At 36.0% G+C, this 17,802-nt stretch overlaps 1 protein-coding gene across 1 annotated transcript in view; it reads left to right on the top strand.

Annotated features, from left to right (window-relative positions):
- The first annotated feature begins 6,293 nt into the window (after positions 1-6,293).
- Positions 6,294-17,802, top strand: part of LOC140149149 (uncharacterized) — a 36,560-nt gene continuing 25,051 nt past the window's right edge. The window contains exons 1-5 of the mRNA XM_072171338.1: positions 6,294-6,704; positions 11,198-11,279; positions 13,386-13,438; positions 15,035-15,163; positions 16,480-16,676. Coding sequence (XP_072027439.1) covers positions 6,518-6,704; positions 11,198-11,279; positions 13,386-13,438; positions 15,035-15,163; positions 16,480-16,676 — 648 coding nt within the window. The 5' untranslated portion in view covers positions 6,294-6,517. The remainder of the gene's footprint in view (positions 6,705-11,197; positions 11,280-13,385; positions 13,439-15,034; positions 15,164-16,479; positions 16,677-17,802) is intronic.

Here is a 17,802-nt window from a genome sequence, read left to right as displayed (position 1 = left end):
CAGTCACAATTTTCATGACTTTGCCATATGCATTTTGACCCTCTTTAAAGGAAATATTTTCCTGGTCGTCAGTACAGTAAGTAAAGCTGCTTGTTCATGCATGCGATTCGCAGTAGAAAATAAAATGTGACCTTAAAGTGTAGACTATGTATTGTTGGTCGAAGAAGCCAAAAAGAAAAAAACGATTTTCATTATCTAAATCAATATATTATTGAAAAATAACAATTTGATGTTTTACAAAAGTTCATTCTATAAATCATATACTTTGAAAACTTGCTTGATTTATTTTTGATAATAAGCTATATGCGTTTTACAAAAGTGTTGTTTCAGCCCTCTTTACAACATAACTCAAGAACCACATCTGTGATATTTGAATTCACACTCGCTATGAAATGATCAATGCAATTTTTGTCTAAGCTCACTGCCATTTGCAAGCTGCTGTGAAATACCAAATCGCAACAGTTTAAAATAGTTGCTAACCTTAAATGGGGCCTTAAGGAGGAATAATACCCTGATTTTCATCAGTACCCCTCTTCTTTTTTTTCTTGCCAATTTATGAGCTACATAAATATGTTCATCATCTCATGTCCTAAACTTATAAAATATCTCTACCTCCAAAGTGATTTTAAACGATTTTAGTATATCATTTTTGCCCTATATACTTTTTTGTTTACCTGTTACTATGGGATTATAGTAACTCAGTATGTGTGCCTCACTCATAACAAAACATACTTTATTCTATTCAAGTAGTACTTGAATAGAATAAATTATATCCTTTGTTATACCATCTTCAGACTTGTGATCAACTATATTCCTCAATGAATGGTATAGCAAATTTAATACTATCATGTATGGATATGGTCCTGCGCCATATACTGGGGTATCCAAAAAGGTGGTTTTGTTACATTTTGACGTGCAGTATGAATTACAAAACATTGTCTCCTGAGTATTTCTTCACCCAGAAGGCTCATTAAGGCCTTAAATTTAAACTAATTTATTCTTTATTACTCATGTAAAGTGCTGTTTTCAAATCATCTTTCATTAGTTTTTCGTGACATTTTAAATGAAATGTGCCAAGGGTGGTTGAGGATTAGGGGGAGGAGGATTAGGGGGAGGGACTGTACAAAGTCTATGCAGAATCACACTTTTTCACTATATCATTTGTAATTTTGTTAATTTTTGTTAGCAAACCTTAATGGAAATAATAATATTTGGTCTCATTTCAAAGGAAAAATGTTGCAGTTAGATATTATTAAATTGATTTTATTATAACAAAACCACTAGGGAGAGCAGCGGTTGTTCTCTCGCCTTGCACCACCGAGGTCCTGGGTTAAAGCCCCGGCGCGGCCCAAGCACTCATGTGCACTTGGTCCATGCTCGCTCTCGCAGGTTTTCTCCGGGATCTCCGGTTTCCCCCTGCTTTCAAAAATCGGTTATTAGTTGTTTGGTTATCAAAAACTTCCTTCACCCAATGGAATTTGGGGAGCTGCACAGATAATTGGTGGATGTTAACATCTACGTGTGGATAGGTTTGTGCCAGGTTCGGGATAACCAGCCTAGTTGATGCGATCTGATTGTGATGATTCACCATGGCAGTAAAATTACAAACCACCGAGATCTGGGAAAAGGCGCTATATAAACACCGAAATTTGTTTTATTTTATTTATCTTATTTTTAAGAAAATGCACGTCACGTGACCATGCTGTTTGTCGTTATGCAAGACTCAGTAATTTGAAGTGTGAAGTTGCGCAATTTCATTGCATACACAATTTTTTCATCTTGTGAGCCAATCACCCTAGAATAGTGAGAGTATACATTTTTGGAAACCTGCTGACGCCAGGAATATAGAATCACCTGTATAAATAGTATAATGTATCACAAAATACGCCCTAATCTTTTCAAAATATATATTTTTTATTTTTTGAACTTCCAAATGGCCTATGTATGTTGGGCAAATTGTATACATTTCAATTATCATGCCTAGTTATTGACATGCTTAAGCATTACCAAGTACACTGGAATTACACTGTATGAAACATTTGTGTGAAGTTAATGATCACTTACAATTGTGAAAATATCAAATCATGGAATTTTATGTCACACCCTATACAAGTGTGGTGAAGTGTATAAACACGGCTAATATCCATTCCTTTTAAAAATAATTAGGCCTAATAAGGGATTGCTTCATGGGATGATGTATGTAGGAAACATGTTCATGTTTTAAACCTGTTTTTTCTTTTCACAACATATGTGTATGTCCTACATTTAAAATAGCAGAAATTATGTTGCGTTACTATTAAATCACACCCTGTATAATTTTACATAGAAATTATGTTTTGTTACTTTTTTTACTCAAAATATATTTCAGAAATGAATAAGAGCAACTTATATTCACCGATCCATCGAAGACTAAAAAAACTGTACAATTATCAGAAGTCGCTTAAAATGGTTGATAAGTCGGGAATTATCATTACACCGTTTTCTTCAAAGAAAACTTTAAGGTTACAACCATATTTGAGATCACGTTCCATTTTTAGATTTGCAAAGATTTGTATAAAGAATTAAGAATATGCAGCGTCTAACCTAGTAATGGTAATGGTACATGTAGGGTTAGTTGCTGCATTAGTAAATATTCTAGACATGTGTGGGGAGAACATAGTTTGAATTTGACAGATCTCTGAATGTCCTTTTTAATAATGGTGTACTACATCCTATGTAGCAATGGTATTGGGAGCATTAATTATATACATATAATGTATAGGGTCACTTGGGGTAATATGACACCTTAGGGAAATATGGCACCCTACACAAAAATCTGATTGTAGAGAAAATTGTACAGCCCACTGTTGAATCATTAGGTCTAATGCGACCTTTCGAATGTCCTTTGAGCTCTAAACATAGGAATACGTGCAGCAGCCTGATTATCCATCAGAAAATCAACAATTTTGCACGGCAATTTTGCGAAAATGGGTAGTTACTGCTAGGTGCCATATTAGCCCCAAGTTACCCTAAGTCAGAGGCCCGGGTTTTCATTTTGGTTTTATGCAAAGTATACCCCTTTCCTCTGCTGGAATATTTGAAGACTTTTAGTATTGTGTTCTATGGACATCATAAAAATGTACGTAGTTAATAAATATTATATTGCAATTAGTTTGAAGTAGCGAGAAAAACAGCTAGATTGCCTGGAATACTTATGTCGGCATCGCTAGACATGTGATTCTTAGTTTGTCCAATTGTGCAGTGTATTGAAATGGTTTGGTGATATTAAAATGACAGTATGATTAATGGCTTTACAGATTCAAAAGACATTGTTTGCACTGCCAACAGAAGGATAAACTTCAGGAATATTTTGCCTATATTAAGACGCATTAGAGTCGAAAAAGTCAAGTCACCGTAATCGTTTCTATTCATGTCAATATTACCTATTAAGACGCATTAGAGTCGAAAAAGTCACAGTCATCGCTTCTATTCATGTCAATAACGTCAAGCGATTGTCTCGGAGTAGGTTTAAGTTCATTCTCAGTGTCATGCATAATTCGGCACGCAACTAATTGTCTAGTCTGGTCTTCAAGGCAAAAGGCAACACATACTTTGCTAATTAAATGTAGAAACTACGTTTTACCTTGGCAGCAAACTGATTGCAAAACATTCATATACCAATTACCTACTAAATACAACCACACACAGTATTTTATTGTGTATACTGCCTTTTACGTGGACTGATTAAAACACCTGCATCTCAAGTATAAATTGATATACATAACCAACCAATATCGAGTTTTAATTAGCCTGAATCTTTACATTCGAGAACCTATGGTGTATGGACGTATGGACGGCCTATACTCTATCTAGAGGCGACTAATATTTGACCAATGAGGTGGATTGTACTTTACAAGCACAATGAATGTAGTTCACTGGTCAATGTCTATCGTCCGTATCTTTAATTAGGCCAACTGCTGAATATGCTTATAAACTTAGCTATACCGCGTCTTAAACCCTAACCTAACCAGTTTTGCAATGTTTCAGTGTCGCAATGTCTCAAATGAACCTTTTGTCGTCATTATTTTGATTTACTGTCATAATAATGCCCTGACGTTCACAATATTCCATTGTATTGTTCACAAATTAAGCCGATAATAGTACCAACCCGTGCCATTTGCAATCGAAAGGTGTTTACGTCTTTCGTTCAATTGTTTACGGGGGAAGCGAGACCTTTGTCACCCTTGATTTATTGTCATAATACTGCATTAACGTCAACAACATTCCATTACATTGTTATTTTCATATCACAAACCAAGCAGAAAATGGTAACAATCCGTGCCATTTTCAATCAAAAGGTGTTTGCGTCTTTCATACGATTTTTTGGCAATTATCGCCTTGAGTAATATTATGCTTTGTCCCACCGGCGTCAGATGTATGACTTTGAAAACTTTAATTATCTGCCGTTCTGGTTGTTGCAGATACATAATGACGCATAATTACTTCCAATCCACCTGAAATGTTATCACACTACGTGAAATTTATGTTTTAAGAGGGAATCTGTAAGGGAATCTCCGTTAAGCGAAACGAGACTTTTGTCATTTATTGTCATAATATCGGCACGCCAACCCCACACAGTTACATTGCTGTTTTCATCAAATATTACCAAAAAGGTTAACAATTGCCTTTTTGTTCTACTCAAAGAACTCATAGGTCTGTACATGAATTTGTTTGAAATTCTTTCCAACTAGCAACAAATTGGGTGCAATATTATGGTACCAGGATAGCGACTTTGATTGACTCGTTAAATCACACCCTGTATAATTTTACATAGAAATTATGTTTTTTTAATGACACACTATATACTTTTGTATGGCATAATTTAACATTTTTACTGTAATCTGCAACATTCAAGTCATTCTGGGGTATATTTGGGTATTCATTTGTTAATACTTGGCCAAATAATGTGTACATAAACAGTAATCTAAATATTGTATATAAATTTTGTACAGGTATTTGGCACACCCTGTATATTTTAACTTTACGTAAAACTTAAACAAACTGTATATTTTGTGAAAGCTTCGTCATTATACTATTCAAATATATCACAATTATTGCTAAAATCATTTCAGTGAAAAATAAATAGGTACATTACACGGACAAGTTTTCAAGCACTTTCTTTTTGTTTCACCCTGTATATATTTTGGGCAACCCTGTATATCAACTTGAAACTCAAAAAGTTATTATCCCTATATTATAAGCTATCCGAAAATATATACTTTTGCTATTGTCAGATTTATGGAAAAAATGTTACAGCACTTTATACCACACCACCTCTGATTTTCAACAATTTGTGACATGTATGATGTAACACAAAGGTACCCCAGTTTATGACACAGAAGTACAGGACCGTATCTATCATGTGTTGTTTGGAAAAGAGATATCTATAAGGTTATAGGTCATCATAGGTCAGGTTATATGTCACCTGGTTGAGGTCAAATTTTACCCCATTTTGTATACATGTGATATATCAACATAGCTGCAATGAGGCATCAATTTTGATGTTTGGTCTAGTTTGTCTTAAATTACTGGATATATAATGCTATGATGGACAGAATAACATTTCTTGGAAATGGATGTAAATGGTGAGTACAATTTAGATTGGTTTGTCCAATCCATTTCAACTAGACAAAGGTAAAATTGGTACCAAAATCACAAAAATGAAGCTTACGAAAAACTACCCAATCTGATGGTATAGGTGAAGAGAAATGCATTTTTTTTCAACATAACTGTAGTTTGGTTGTGGAAACTTTTTACCTATGGCTTAATTAGGTTTCAGGGAAATAATGTCGCTAGTTAAAAATACAAAATATAGCTTAACATTGAAAATAGAAGCATTTTAACCAGTTCGTTTGTTGATAGGTGTGGAGCACTGAAAATCACCAAGTTCATGAAGTCATCAAGAACCACTTATTCCCATTTTACATATCAACATTATTTCTCTAATGCGTTTGCAACATGTATCCAAAATTTTAACGAAATCCGTTGGTAGTAAGCTTTCCAAAATGAAGTGAATTTAAAACATTGGTGATGTACCACCTTTTGGCTTCTACATGTAAAAGCATGTAAGCTACATTGATACCGATGCCACCAATAGAACGAGAAGATTTGCCCCTTCATTTTGCATACTACTATGTCCAATTTTTTCAAAAAAATGCGAAAAAATTCAATGGGTGTAGTACCCCCTTAATATCTCGAATCATGTGAAATTAAACTGAGTCAAATTTACACAACATACAACTCAGGTTACCTTTATACGCTTCAATTAATTTGTCTGCCATTCGGAAATCTATCAACATACCAAGGGTGAATGTAAAACGGTCACATACGAAAAATACGTACGTTCACAGGCTTTCACGCCCAAAGAGACAGGCAGACAGACAGACACCCCGACAGACAGACAAAGCATTTTGCTGTACCTGAACAGAGGAAGTATTACAAGAGGACAACATCTATCTGCAATCCCCGGGCTGCAATCATGGAACCTGCTAGTTCAGAAAAGGAGCTATACAGAAAAGACAACTCGGGGCGTGGTGGAAATGGTAAACTGTACCTTGTGTTGTTAGTTGCTGCGGTATGTTTTGCCTTCGCGGCCTTCGTTATTGCCATTGTCAGTCTGTCCAAACAGACCGGATCATCAGCATCACCTAGCGTGGTAAATGTAGGTAAGCAATGATTCAATATGTTTGCTGTCAGCAAGTCAGCAGTCTCTTTGCTATATTGGCTTTAAAAAATATAATAACAGCTAATAACGGTAATCGCAACACGAAAGAAGATATTGACATTGCGATTCTTCGTAGTACGAGTAGTAGGACATTTGAGCCTCACAGTTCTTAAGACTTGGGCCGGGGACAGGGGCCAAAAGGTAAGTGATATATTGGCCCCGGGCACAACTGTAAAGTTTAGGACCATAAGGCCCAAATGTAAAAAAAAGAAAGAAAACACCACAGGGTTGCGAAGGTATCAGAGGGAAGTTTAAGACTAAACGCTCCATGTCGGCATTTCGCGCCTCTGTCGACCCTCGTTATGGATCGCGAGGGTCACAGAGACTATGTTGTAACAAGATGAGTGTTCATTTTGTCAACAGAAATGGAGGTAAGACTCTCTTCTAAACACCTTAACTAAATAATTTAATATACAGAATAATGCTGCACGGGATCCGTCACCATGGTAGAGTCAAAGTATGTGACATGTGTACCAGTTTACCAACCAGCTGCCACAATACATCCAACAACGACAAAAACTTATATCTAATACTTATTATTTTGTTTAAACTTTCTTCAGAAAGGGTAGCCCCTTCAATGACAAAGCACTGATTTTCAAGTAGGCCCAGGAAGTATAATTGAAACAATATAGCAAAGTGTGATTTGTATATAATAATATAAATTAAAACTAATTTACATGACATCTCCATGTACAATGATATTAACATTATTTTTACAATAAGATTAGTACAAGGCATTTTTAACCAACAAAAGTTACGATCTTTGGTTGTAATATACTCATGTTATCAAAATTATTACAAATACTAACATGAAGATTATTCCACAGTTTATTGCTCTCATTTGAAAAGTTCTTATTCCAAGATGGTTCAGATAACAAATTAAACAATTAAAAATTGAACAATTTAACCAAACAGGGATACAATAGTCAAAATTAGGCATAACAATTTTTATCAAGAATGATGTGTACTATAAACACCATGAATTTAACGCTCATAATCAAAAATAGTTGGATTTTCATAAGTACAAGAAGAACTTTATCATATGCGCACATAGTGCATTTACAGGTTACATTGTTAGGAGGACTGTTTACAGAAGTGGCCCAAGTATTGAGCCTTGAGGAATACCAACTATACTATTAAAATCAGAAATACAAGAATGAATATTTACAACCTGTGATCTTGCACTAAGATATGATCTAAACCATTCTGATCCAATAATTCCATAATCACAAAGATAATCAAGCAGAAGGGCATTATCATACAGTCAAAGGCTTTGCTTAATTCAAGAAAAATTGCCCCTGTTGTACGTCTTTCCTTTATATGAAAAACTTTGTTATATGATTTGCAGGATGAACTTTTGAAAAACATCAAAGTGTTATTTTTCAATAATATATTGATTTTGCTTCGACCAACAATACATCGTGTATTAATAACTGGAGATACAGCGGGCAGAAATGTCTTCACCAAAAACGTGTTCTTCTCTAATGACCATCTTCCTTTATTTGTTACCACCAAGGGTCAAGAAGCTTTCAATCGGATTTGTTTTCATTGTACAATATCTAATTTTTCAATATGTGTCTTTTGTGCAAAAGTTCAACCATGAAGAAAAAAATCTGAAAACAAAGGTGTGCGTGTGTTCAACTTTAGTTGTGCGATATTTGGATGGTTATATAGCCGCTCTTCGCACCCTGTCACCTTGCGCTGCTCATACGTTAAGCTGCTTTTAAGTCACGGAGTTAAAACAGGCAATTTTACATTGTTTTGTTGTAACAATACTAAATGCGGTTCATTTTGTACATGTAACATATCATGGGACACTTTGCATATGCAATACAGGCAATAACACATTTGACCTGTGGCTTTGATATGAATATTCACAAATAAGATTTGTGACGACGATATAGAAGGAAGCAAACCATGAATTTATTTCATTCATGCTAGGGTCATTCAAAAGTTCTACCTCCATCATCACATCTCTGTTATCTTACGTGTCAGTATATTGAAATTACCCGTGATTATACTCTTAAAAACTGAATAGCCAACAGTTTAGTAAGCATCATATTGCTGTTTTGGATAACCTTCATAAAAATGTTTTTAAGATGCGGTTTTCCAACTGCTTACTTGGGATAAATATTTTGTTCCTATATATTTGAGGTCCCTGACATATGCCTTTTATATGAGAAGAAAACATTGAAGGTTCAACAGACATACAAATGATTTTGATTTAAAGTTTTGATCCAAACACAAGGAATTAATTCCTACCTCGGAATTTTCAGATGGTACTCCATCTTTCATCAGCGAGTGAGTGACTATATCAGGTCGTGATCAATGTTTGTAACATTGTATATACTTACAAAATACAAACTATGTGCATACGGCTTACATTTGATTCTAACTTAGGACCCAATTAATACGACTTGAACCAACAAGTGCTCACCCGATCGAAGACAACAACCTAAGGGAAAAGGGTCATAATTAAGGCTATTCTGAACATGGAGGTAGAACTTTTTGAATGACCCTCGTACTTAACACACATTTTTTTGTTATTTGCAACTATTGGAGCACATCTTATTGTCAATGTGTCATGAGATCTCTGGTCTATTCAATATGCCCGGTCAACATGTTAAACTATATACAATACAATATAACTAAATTATGGGATCATTACTACAAATTTCGGAATGATTACCCTTTTCAGTAACAAGCCATGTTCTAAATTCGGAGTAACGACCCTTCTCGGAGAAATGAACCTTCGGACTAATGCGAGCCTTGTTCTAAATCAAAGTATTGATCCTTCGGATTGACAAATTATGGAAACTTTTGAGCCTCATAACTGCTAAATTATTGGTCTAAAGTATATAAAAGTATATATATTTAAAATGACAAAGACTTGACAAATCCATATGTGAGGACAAAGTTGGGCAAAAATACTCAGTTGAGAGAAAATCGCGAAAAACATTGGGTCAAAGAACCTGTTTTCTCCAAAACTGAACATTCTTGCCCAAATTTAACCTCACATATGGATTTGTTTCCATAATTCAAGGTTAAGACCAATGTGAATTATGACCTGACAAACACAATGAATCCGGCTGATTCAATTTAGGTGTAAGTTATTTATTAACTGTAGATATAATCATCACATTGATGCTACATTATGATTATGATTATGTTTAACTTTTAAACAGGTAGTAAATAAGTAAACATGGTAAAGTTGTATGCGGTTGAGATTTGCAAACTAGTCCAAGATATTTCAGTTCATACAGTTTGTCTACTCTGAAGTACAAAGTGACAACTCATGCGTATACAGCGCGTTTGTGCGTAGTGCTGCATATCTGTGCTGCAGGTATGCTTGCCTTCAAAGTCGGCACAATGTGACCGTCCGCATCTGTACTTTGTACTTCAGAGTAGACTGACTGTAGGCACTACAATCGTGTAAATTATGTTAAAGATGCCATATTTGGTAGAGTATACTAATAGTACTTATATAATGTGATTAATTTAGGCTATGGAGCCATTTCAACAACACCCCTCATTTTTTGGTAAAAGGTCATTGAACAGTAGGTCAAGTTCAAAGTTATTCAAACTTGCTCAAACCTCACACCATCGTCATCCTCTGGTCATAAGGATTCAGAAAAACTATACTTTGACCTATATGACGTACGGTTATGGAGTTATAGGCATACATTTTCAGTTTCTTATAGGATAGTAAAATGCATTTACAAATCTGGATTTTGTAGAAAACACCATTGAAATTGAACAACTAGTTCCAAAGATATGAGCAATTTTAATTAAAAGAGTTTCCAAAACAATATGAAACGAGGGAAATATTTCCTTTGTATGGCTATATCTCAAAATCAATGTTTCCGAGTTCCGACTGATTTTGCTTGATCGCATCACAAACGTCTAACTTTGGCTCCGCAGGGGGCAAAAATTAAAATGGTCTGATTTTGTTGAAAATGGTCTCAAATTATTAATCTTGTTGCAAGAAATGAGAAAAGAATAGTTATAACTCTCCAAGAGTGCTTCTTATCCAGGTAATACAAGAATTCTCAAGGTCAAATTGACTCAATACAGAATTCAATGCGATTTAGTGGATATTGTCCTATTTTGCCTTTTTACCATGGAAACGAAACATCATACATAGGAAAAAACTATTCTTTTCCCGATTTTCATGGCAAAACAAATAATTTTAAACCATTTTCAATAAAATCGGGGAAATTTTCATTTTCGCCCCCTGTGGAGTCAAAAATCTGATATATATATAATTGGCTCCATGATTAGCTATAAGTGTTGTATCTCTGCCAAATATGTCAAATGTAACATGATTTGCACGATGGTTACGGTAATCTATTAGACTAAACCAGCGTTCATGTCATGTACAAATGTCCGGGACAAATGTTGCTACATCACGTTTATTCATGCTATTATTCGTAGGTTTAACATCTGCAGATTATGACAAAGATGACAAAGTCTGGATCATACACGGTGCACACGCCGCGTACAATCAGTTTTATATGCAAGTATCCAATTATTATCGTAAACAACAATACAGATACCCCCTCCCTCCACCCCACCATCCCGGGTCAAGACGTTGCAGTACTTATCATTTTGAATGAAGCTTTGGTCCAAGCAAAGAATACTTTGGTCCAAGTGACCTTCATCAGGAATCACTAATGATACAAGAGAAACAAAACCAAAATAAGAAATGAATGTATTTTGAAATTATGCGAATTGCCGTCGAAGTGACGTCATAATCGGATTACCTACCATAGCAATAGATGAATACAATTTTGACTATCGCCCTGCACTACAACGTTCACGCGGTACCTATTCCTCTTTTCGCCAAACGCCAAGTGCTTCTAGAATGCTGCTAAAATAAGAAAAATTTTAATGCTAATTTATTGCACGTTCTAGGTTTTCAATGAAATATTTTTTGTGTCAAAACTGAAGCATCCTATGTATAAAAGAATATATGAATATTAACTGCACCGCATATACATGTATAACGATTCGTGATACCCAATCGTGCTAAAATTTATGTGGTTTAGGAGGCAGAGAATTTTATTTCAATTTTATATACGCCAAAATATTTTCTGAATTTAGTCAAAATTAACACTGAATTGATGGTGAAAATTGTATGTAAATTTTACGTAGGTACCGACTAAAGATTACAGTTTCGTCTTTATGGGAATCTCATCTTTTAATATCTGAAAGAAACTTAAGGGACCTATGTGGACTTTTCCTATAAATTGCAAAAATTCAGACCGTCTTACAAGAAAAATGGTAGGCTGACTGGGGCTCCATACTTCGCAACCGACGCGATGTCCTGAGCAGAGCACGCGGGCGAAATTAAAATCGATTTATGTATTGTGTATGTATCATAGGCCCCTCGTATTAATTGTCTGTATGCGCTTGAGAATTCAACAATATTAATAATGGCAGCTCTATTATAATACACATTAATGTTTTAAGCAGATAAAATTCCAAAATATGGTACGATTTCTGTCTTTGCTTGTCGTGTGGTATGTTAAAGCAGGGAAGTGCCACTGGTTGAAGTAATGAAGTTGCGATTGTATGTTCAAATTTTCAAGATAGCACCAACAAGTCAGGTGACCGAGCGGTAAAGGCGCTGGTAATATGTTGATACTGTATACATGATAGCGGCGCAGTGCAGCGTGGGTTCGAGCCCCACCTCTGCCGAACTAAATTTCCTGGGTTTTTTAAATTTCATATTATGTTAGGGAAATGTGACTGGGAGAATTAATGTATGATGAAGAGTGGTGTGCGCGGTACCGATGCATTGAAACATAGATGTCAAAGAAATGCTGATCACTCGCACCTGTAAGATTAGTATATTTGAAAAGAACGCTATTGTATTCAATCTATGTTTGCTGACATACACATGTGAATGTGATTACTGCAATCTGCTTGTAATGCAGGACGATCTATTCAAAAATTGTATTCATCTATTGCTATGGTAGTTAATCTGATTATGACGTCACGACTTCGACGGCGAATAAAGTTATCATTGAATATTAATACTATGATGCAAAGAAATACAAATACGGTACCTGAGACAGCACAAACACAACCTATTGCAAGAAATGAGAGAAATGCAACTACTACAATAACTTTGGTATAAACCAATACAAGAAAAACAATAAGTTGTAATTGTATTACTTTTATGTAATACTACTAATACTGAGGATAATTGAAGCAAGCCCCCCCCCCCTCAAAAAAAAAAATATCTGTAGATCGGAGCCACAGGTACGAAGATGTACTCATATTGGATTTCGAAAAACTGATCTTCTCTATATCATTATTTTTTGCCAAAATGAGACCCGACCCATCTCTATATGGACCTAAAGCTAAAAAAAATGCTATGTCTCAAAGCTCATGGCAGTTTCAAAAACGAATGCGGAATGATTTTTTTCTTAAGATTTTGATTTTGATATTTTTTAAACTTAATTTTGAGCTAAAATTTAATTTTCGACTGTTCCAAAGTACACGGCATAAAATTGAGGTTGATTCACACAATTGAGGTACAAATATCAATAGCTATAAACAATCCGAGTATCGAATCCTGTACATTTGCTGCTTCGTTCTTCTTCCTAATATACAGAAGCGAAAAAACTGGCAAGTTGGAAGGATTTGTCCCGGATATTATAAATGCAGGTAAGTTATGCACTCGAAATCACAAATTGTGATGCTTGTTAAATGCAGGTTATTAAACTATGCACTTGAGATCATTTTGGACTCTTTTATTCATAGTGACAATTTTATCATACTTCCCAACTTGTGATTGCATTTTGAGCATTTACTGTTGGATGAGGTTATTGAATCACAGATATTGAATTATGCCATTGGACTTGAGACCAGTTTGGCTCCAAAGACTTGAAACAAGTCTAACAATTATCACAGAAAACAGATGTTAACACCATTAGTCTTAAACTAGGCATAGACATGTAATGAACTCCTCAACCTTGAGACTCATTTTAGCACGAGAATCATAAGTTTAGCATTTTGTTATGCAGGGTTATGTAGTCTTATGCACTTTCTGTTATGCAGAGTAGACTTACCGGTTCTAATTTATTGTATTTAAGTAATACCAGTGGGAGTCGCGCGCTTCACGCGGGCACCCGCTAGTTGGGTAAACGGGAGCGGAGTAATCCGAAGTGGTTAGTAGACACGGTAAACGATGATAATAATTATCAAAACCTGACCTTTGACCTCGGATGACCTTTGCGGTTTCAAACTGCCCAAGTGTCAGGGATTATATTCCCCATGAGTTACAGCCTAATGGGAGCAACTGTGAATTTGACCTGACCTTTGACCTCATATCACCTTTGAAGTTTGGCACTCCGCAAGTGCCAGGGATTTTCCCCCGAGACACAGCCCGATCAGAGCTACTTTAAATTTGACCTGACCTTTGACCTCGGATGTCCTAACAAATGCCAATTTGCTCTGGCGGACCAAGGTGCACATACCCACCAAGTTTGAGGGCCATGCGACCTGTCAGTTCCGAAAATAAGGGCGAACAGACAGACTCACGTATCAAAAATCTTAAGATAAATAAATACCTGTGAAAGACTCACATATCAAACAACCGGTTATTCCTTCATGTAATTTTACACGAAATTAGGGTTAGGGTTAAGGTTAGGGTTAGTTTATGTTAGGATTAGGGTTAGGATTAGGGTTAGGATCAGGATTAGGGTTATGATTAGGATTAGGGTTAGAGTTAGGATTAGCTTACACGAAATAATTACAATGAAGGATCGACCCAAACATCTTTTAAAATAAATACCTGTGAATACTACATGTTACTTCAGAAATGATTTATGTAATGATTGTAATCCATTTGGCAACTAACACAAAACGTTTTAAAACGTTTCTAGAACGTACGAAACGTTTAAAAACGTTTTTAAAACGTTGTGTGTTATGACCCAAATGTAACATGACCACTCTCACTGTAAGCTTGGTTTTGTGTAATATCAGTGTAGGTTTTAAGTTCAACTCTGGAATTTATGAAGTACTGTATACCTGGTAAGGTTATATAAAATGGTAACGTTGAAAAAGTTCCCTGACCTTTTGATTAAATCTCAAATTAATCATAATTAATAACCTTTTCATGAAATATAAACTAGCCTATTGTTTAAGTTATATTAAGATGACACCGTTTCCCGGTTTTGGAGCTGTATGATAGGTTTGATAGCATGGTTTTAGTTCAAATGCGTTTTTTCAAGACTCTCAATTATCTCGTTTTTGTAACAGTGTGCAGAATAGCCAATAAGAATTGTAAGATTGTGGCCGACCTCTGGTCAAATTGTTGGAGCAGCGAGGAGGGAGAGACAATACGAGGAGGGCATGGGCTGATGGCAGGGTGGTATGACGCGTGCAGTGGTAAGATATTATACAAATATTACATGCCTATGAGTGTGATAGTACAAAATTTGACCAAATGATATATTTCTACTATTACACGAATATTGGCATGTAATATTTGTTTTATCTTCTTTTTTTTTACACTTCCTGATTAGTTTCTTTCCTTCTTTGTTTCGTCCCCGTTTCATTTAGTTACTTTAACCCGTTGGCCTATAGTCGTATCTCTTTTGTCATTTTAATTTCATTTTTCTTCATACATGTTATATAGTACCGCTTCATGTTGTTTATACAACACACATTTTTTCCCGTATTTATTACGTCCTCTCATAGCGTGTATGCGGACGTGTTCATCCATTATCATAATCCCGTGACCCGTCCATGTATACCTTTTTGTCCTTTATTTTCTATTTATTTTTCCTTCTTTCTATATTATGTCCACTGGTCTCTGGCTCGCAAGTCGCGTGGCTCTGCGCCGTTTACGCGCGCATTGGCGTAGTGCGCTTTATGCACGCGGCGCTGACTCGCTGCCTGCCAGCTGCAGTTTTTCATAACAAAAACCCCGTTTTTACTCATATTTTCACTGTTTTTGCAGCCAATTCTTGACCGATTTCAACCAAATAAAGTCCAGTCCATTTCTCGTATATTCCTCGACCTCCCATATGAATTTGGCGACTGACGGAGCAATTTACATATACCACATACATACATACACACACATACAACATTAGCCTATTTATAGTAAGATTATTATTATTGTTGTTATTAGAGAATAAAGGTATTGGTTTTAGCCCCTCGAGTGTATCTATCGTCTCATATAACACGGGCGACATCATTATTTTAAGTAAAACAACAAGGCGAAGCCGAGTTGTTTTACGCCAAAAATATTGATGTCGCCCGTGTCATATGAGACGATAGATACACGACAGCGGCTAAAACCAATACCTTTATTCTCATTCTTAAACACTTCAATTCAAATAAAAATATCACAAGTATTACATCAAATTTAAATCCTACATTTTAAAAGGAACTACCTAGGGCTTAAAATCGATCAGTGCTGTTGTTGCTATGCGCCTCCGATTGGTTCAAATAGTGAGTACGCGTATCGCGTTGATGCAAACGCGCTGACCCGTGTGATATCGTGTGATATCACACGGGTAAGAACCAATGAGATTGTAGGAACGTTCTCAAGTGTTTAAGAATTATTATTATTATTATTATTATTATTATTATTATTATTATTATTATTATTATTATTATTATTATTGTTATTATTATTGTTATTATTATTATTATTATTATTATTATTATTATTATTATTATTATTATTACTTTAGGATATCGATCTAATACTGAGCGACGACGTACCTTCGCCTTTGCCGATCAATTTACCACGTCCCCGCACCAGACATTTGTCACGCTACCAGGAAATCCCAAGAACTTCGACTGGCGAAATATAACCGGAAAGACCATTGCTTTCTACAACGGAGCCTATTTTAATGAAGAATGCCTTGCAAAGGCTGAAGGAATTGTTGTAAGTAGGGTTATAAAGCCGGGCCAACCTACTCGCACAGTAGCGGCGGCGGACCTATTTTGAAAGTGGGGGAGCCAGTCAGTGGGTTTGCGGCCCGCTCATAATGAAGGCCGGCCCTATTTAAGCTATTAAGGGGCCCATTTTGGCACTATCATTGTGTACAATACTAGTTTGAAAACTCCAGAAGCAAAATGAAGGATATGTTTATCCATAGGTCTACACAGGTGGTTGGAAACATTTGCAAAATGAAGGTCCAATTGAAGCCATTTGGTTCATAATAATATGCCACCACCGCGAGGCATACTGTTTTTGAAATGTCCGTCCCTCCGTCCGTAGTACTAGTATCTAGTGAAAATTGGTCTCATAATATGAACAGTTCAAATTCTGTTGCAACCATTATTATGTTTTCAGAATTTTAGTCCCTATAGTTTGTACAGATTTTTAAAATCTAACAGTGGCACAGCAGCTTCAGAACTTCCTGCACCAGCTGTTGAAGATCTTCCTATTATCAATGAGCCCCCAACTCGTGAAGAAGTAGTCAAAGCAATAGCAGCCATGAAGACCAACAAGGCAGCAGGATTGGACTGTGCTATAACTGCAGAAGCACTTCAAGGAGTAGGGGATAGCATGATTGACATGATTGATATGATTCTCGAATTCTGTATGGAAGTATTCTCAACGCTGACACCGCCACGTCAATGGGTTACGAATGTAATCATTCCTCTACCAAAGAAAGGTGACCTCTCTCTCATGACAAACTACCGTGGTATTTCGCTTATGTCCATTGCCGCAAAAGTGTACAACAAGATCCTTCTGAACAGGATCCGACCCCACATTGATCCTTTACTGAGAAGCAACCAGGCCGGCTTTAGATCGGGTCGCAGCTGTGCTCAGCAAATACACATTTTGAGGAGGATCATGGAAGGGTTCAAGGAGTACCAACTTCCCTTAACAGTCACTTTTGTGGTCTTCAAAAAAGCCTTCGACTCCATCAACAGGTCCGTCATGTTTTCAGTGCTGCGGCATTATGGATACCAAGAGTTGTGGTCAATGCCATCCAAGTGCTCTACAAAGACTCCAATAGCGCCGTTATGGTTAATGGCAGTATCTCGGAGCCTTTCCAAGT

This window comes from Amphiura filiformis, chromosome 1, assembly GCF_039555335.1.
Source record: "Amphiura filiformis chromosome 1, Afil_fr2py, whole genome shotgun sequence".
NCBI classification, from domain to species: Eukaryota; Metazoa; Echinodermata; class Ophiuroidea; order Amphilepidida; family Amphiuridae; genus Amphiura; species Amphiura filiformis.
Note: the sequence above shows the minus strand (reverse complement) of the source record. Positions and strands in the feature narration are given on the sequence as shown.